General features: G+C 40.7%; 1 protein-coding gene across 1 annotated transcript; it reads right to left on the bottom strand.

The window, feature by feature from the left end:
• Window positions 1-298: 298 nt before the first annotated feature.
• LOC114075983 lies at window positions 299-2,062 on the bottom strand. Its single transcript, XM_027914159.1, has one exon. It carries the CDS (start codon window positions 2,060-2,062, stop codon window positions 299-301), a length of 1,764 nt encoding a protein of 587 aa, XP_027769960.1.
• Window positions 2,063-3,067: the final 1,005 nt, after the last annotated feature.

The raw sequence follows: 3,067 nt of genomic DNA, 5'->3' as shown, positions 1-3,067 counted from the left end.
TCCATTTCCGGGTTCATAGCCGTTTTGTACCATTTGAGCCACAACCATGACTGAAGTAGAGGACAGACGAGGTTGGAGGATAGGCTTTCCTTCTAAGAACTGATTAACCGTTAGGATCTCCAAAGCCTGATAGTTGAGGGATTCACAACCTCTTTTAGCCTCAATGCATGGTATTGAAGGATCTCGGGTGATTCGGAGATCATCTTCACCACGGACAATGATTTCTTATTTGTCATGTTCAAACTTGACCACTTGGTGTAGAGTAGACGGCACAGCTCTAGCCATGTGGATCCATGGCCTACCCAAAAGCAGATTGTAAGACGTGTCCATGTCTATAACTTGGAAAGTGATTCCAAACTCCGCTGGTCCAATTGTACAAATTAAGTATATTTCCAAGAGTATCCCGTTTTGCACCATCAAACGCCCGTACACAAACATTGTTAGTACGAATCCTATCAGTGCTGATTTTCAAGCTTTGTAGAGTGGAAAGAGGGCATATGTCTACACCTAATCCTCCATCGACCATGACTCTCTTCACATAGTGTTCTTCACATTTCACAGTTAAATGTAGAGCCCTGTTATGTCCAGATCCTTCCAAGGGCAATTCATCATCAGTGAAAGTGATCCTATTTACCTCATAAATTCGATTGACCATCTCTTCCAAGTGACCTACTGTAATATTTTCTGATATATGTGCCTCATTCAAAATTCTGGTCAACGCTTCACGATGTTCTTTAGAATGTATGAGCAATGACAATAAAGAGATTTTAGCAGGCGTTTTCCTCAACTGATCTATAACAGAATAATCTTGAGCTTTCATCTTTTTCAGAAACTCTTCAGCATCTTCCTCAGTGACTGGTTTTTTCATCGGCAACTGATTTTCTTTGATTTGTTTGTCCCTCTTTAATTCTTCCGGAGCATAACATCTTTCGGAACGAGTTAAGCCTCTTGTTTCATTTGTTTCTTCGATAATATCCTTTCCCTTGTGAGTAACGACGACTTTGTTGTAGTTCCAAGGAACGGCCTTGGTGTTTGTGATCGGAAGTTGTGTTGCAATTTGTATCACAACTGGCTCTTTCATACTTTCTTGATTTTGATCAAACGTTGAAGATTTACCAGGAATGTAGCATTTTGGTCCATTCAACGGTATGTCTCCTCTTTTTATAGATTCAGGGACATACAACACTATCTTTCTCGAGATCCCAAAATTCGAACGTGCACCTTTAACAATTATCGGTGCCCTTTGTATGGGTTCCAAAACCATACTAGACTCTTCATTTAAAACCTTGCTTTCCACTTTTGTTCTACTTGTTTGCTCATAATCTTCAAAAATGTCAATTATCCCCACAAGATGCTCATTATTATGAGCAGGGAGTGGGTTATTGGTGACATTTGGTGCTTCCTCATTGCGTACCTCGATTACTTTATCCTCGATTAACTTCTCAATGACTTTTTTTAGGGTCCAACAATTCTCTGTGCTATGACCTGGAGCGTTGGCATGATAATCGCATATAACAGTTGGATCAAAACCTCTTGCATTTGGATTGACAATATACGGATTGACAATTTCAACCAGTCTCAATTGTATTAATTTTTGTAACAAACTCGTATACGATTCCCCAATTGGGGTAAAATTTTCTTTTCGACCTTGTTCACTCGTATAGTTCGTCTGGGGACGTGGATTGTATGGCGCCTGGAAATTTTGTTGTTGGGGGCGAGAAACTTGTGGGGCAGGCCCCCGCCATTGTTGGCGCGAAGGAGGCTGGACATATGCCTGAGTATTGAGAACTGCATATTGGGACGGGTAATAATGCTGAGGAGAATTATATTGTTCTTGTTGGACTTGACCATAAGGATTGTTCATGCCCATTTGAACACCTCTCGATCCAGATGCCGTCATGGACCCTTCCTCCTTCTTTTTTCGATTGGTAAAATTACCAGATCCACTTTGTATTGCTTGTGTGGTAGCTCTAATGGCTGCTTGACTCATAATATTACCCGACTTTATGCCATTCTCTACCATTTCTCCGATCTTAATAACTTCGGCGAAAGGCTTGCCCATTGCGGCAAGAAGATAATGAAAGTAGTCAGGTTCTTGAGCCTGGAGAAAAACATCAATTAACTCATAGTCTTTAATCGGCGGTTTGACTCTAGCCGCCTGCTCCCTCCATCTTATGGTATATTCCCTATAACTTTCTGATGGATTTTTTCATAATAGCTAGGAATTGCGATCTGGAATAATATCGATATTGTATTGAAATTGTTGGACAAAATCTTGCGCCATATCATCCCAAACGTGCCAATGAGAAATGTCCTGATCGATAAACCATTCTGATGCTACGCCCGTTAAACTCTCTCCAAAGTAAGCCATAAGAAATTCTTCTTTTCCTCCGGCTACTCTCAACTGATTACAGAATCTTCTCAAATGAGCCACTGGATCGCCATGACCATTATATTTATCAAACTTTGGAGTTTTGAACCCTAGAGGCAAGTAAACATCTGGAAACATGCATAAGTCCTTAAATGAGACGCTTTTGTGTCCTCCCAGACCTTGCATATTCCTTATGTTTTGTTCCAAACTCCTCATTTTCCTTGCAATTTCTTCATGTTCCTCATTCTTAATGTTTTTCTCAACTTCAACGGGAGAATTGTATTGGTGGTGGTAAGAGTTAGGAACATTGAAAGTTAATTTAGGGGCATGACCTTGGTCGTATTGATCTTTGAGTATAGGGTCATCATTGGATTTTTGTACCAGTGTCGGGTGAGGAATTGTATTAGTTTGGACAGTAGGCATGAAAAGTGGATTATTCATCATTGATGGTTTCAACGGGTTTACTGAGGAAGTTCCGGCAGTATTAGATGTGTTAATGTAGGGTTCAAACCCAGGTGGATAAACCGGGTTACTTGTTGACACTTGGATGGGGAATGGCATATTCACATTCAAATATTCTCGAATTGAGGGCGAGGAGCTTGCCCATTCATCCAAGCTTCGTACATTTCGGTCATCTGTTGTCTTAACATTTTCACCTCTTCTATAGGTACCGATTCTTGCGCAACCATTTGGGTT

Source organism: Solanum pennellii, chromosome 2, assembly GCF_001406875.1.
Source record: "Solanum pennellii chromosome 2, SPENNV200".
Lineage (NCBI taxonomy): Eukaryota > Viridiplantae > Streptophyta > Magnoliopsida > Solanales > Solanaceae > Solanum > Solanum pennellii.
Note: the sequence above shows the minus strand (reverse complement) of the source record. Positions and strands in the feature narration are given on the sequence as shown.

What these genes read in the sequence shown, in the direction of transcription:
- LOC114075983 (XM_027914159.1), bottom strand. Translation starts at nt 2,062, where the DNA reads ATGGGCAAGCCTTTCGCCGAAGTTATTAAGATCGGAGAAATGGTAGAG.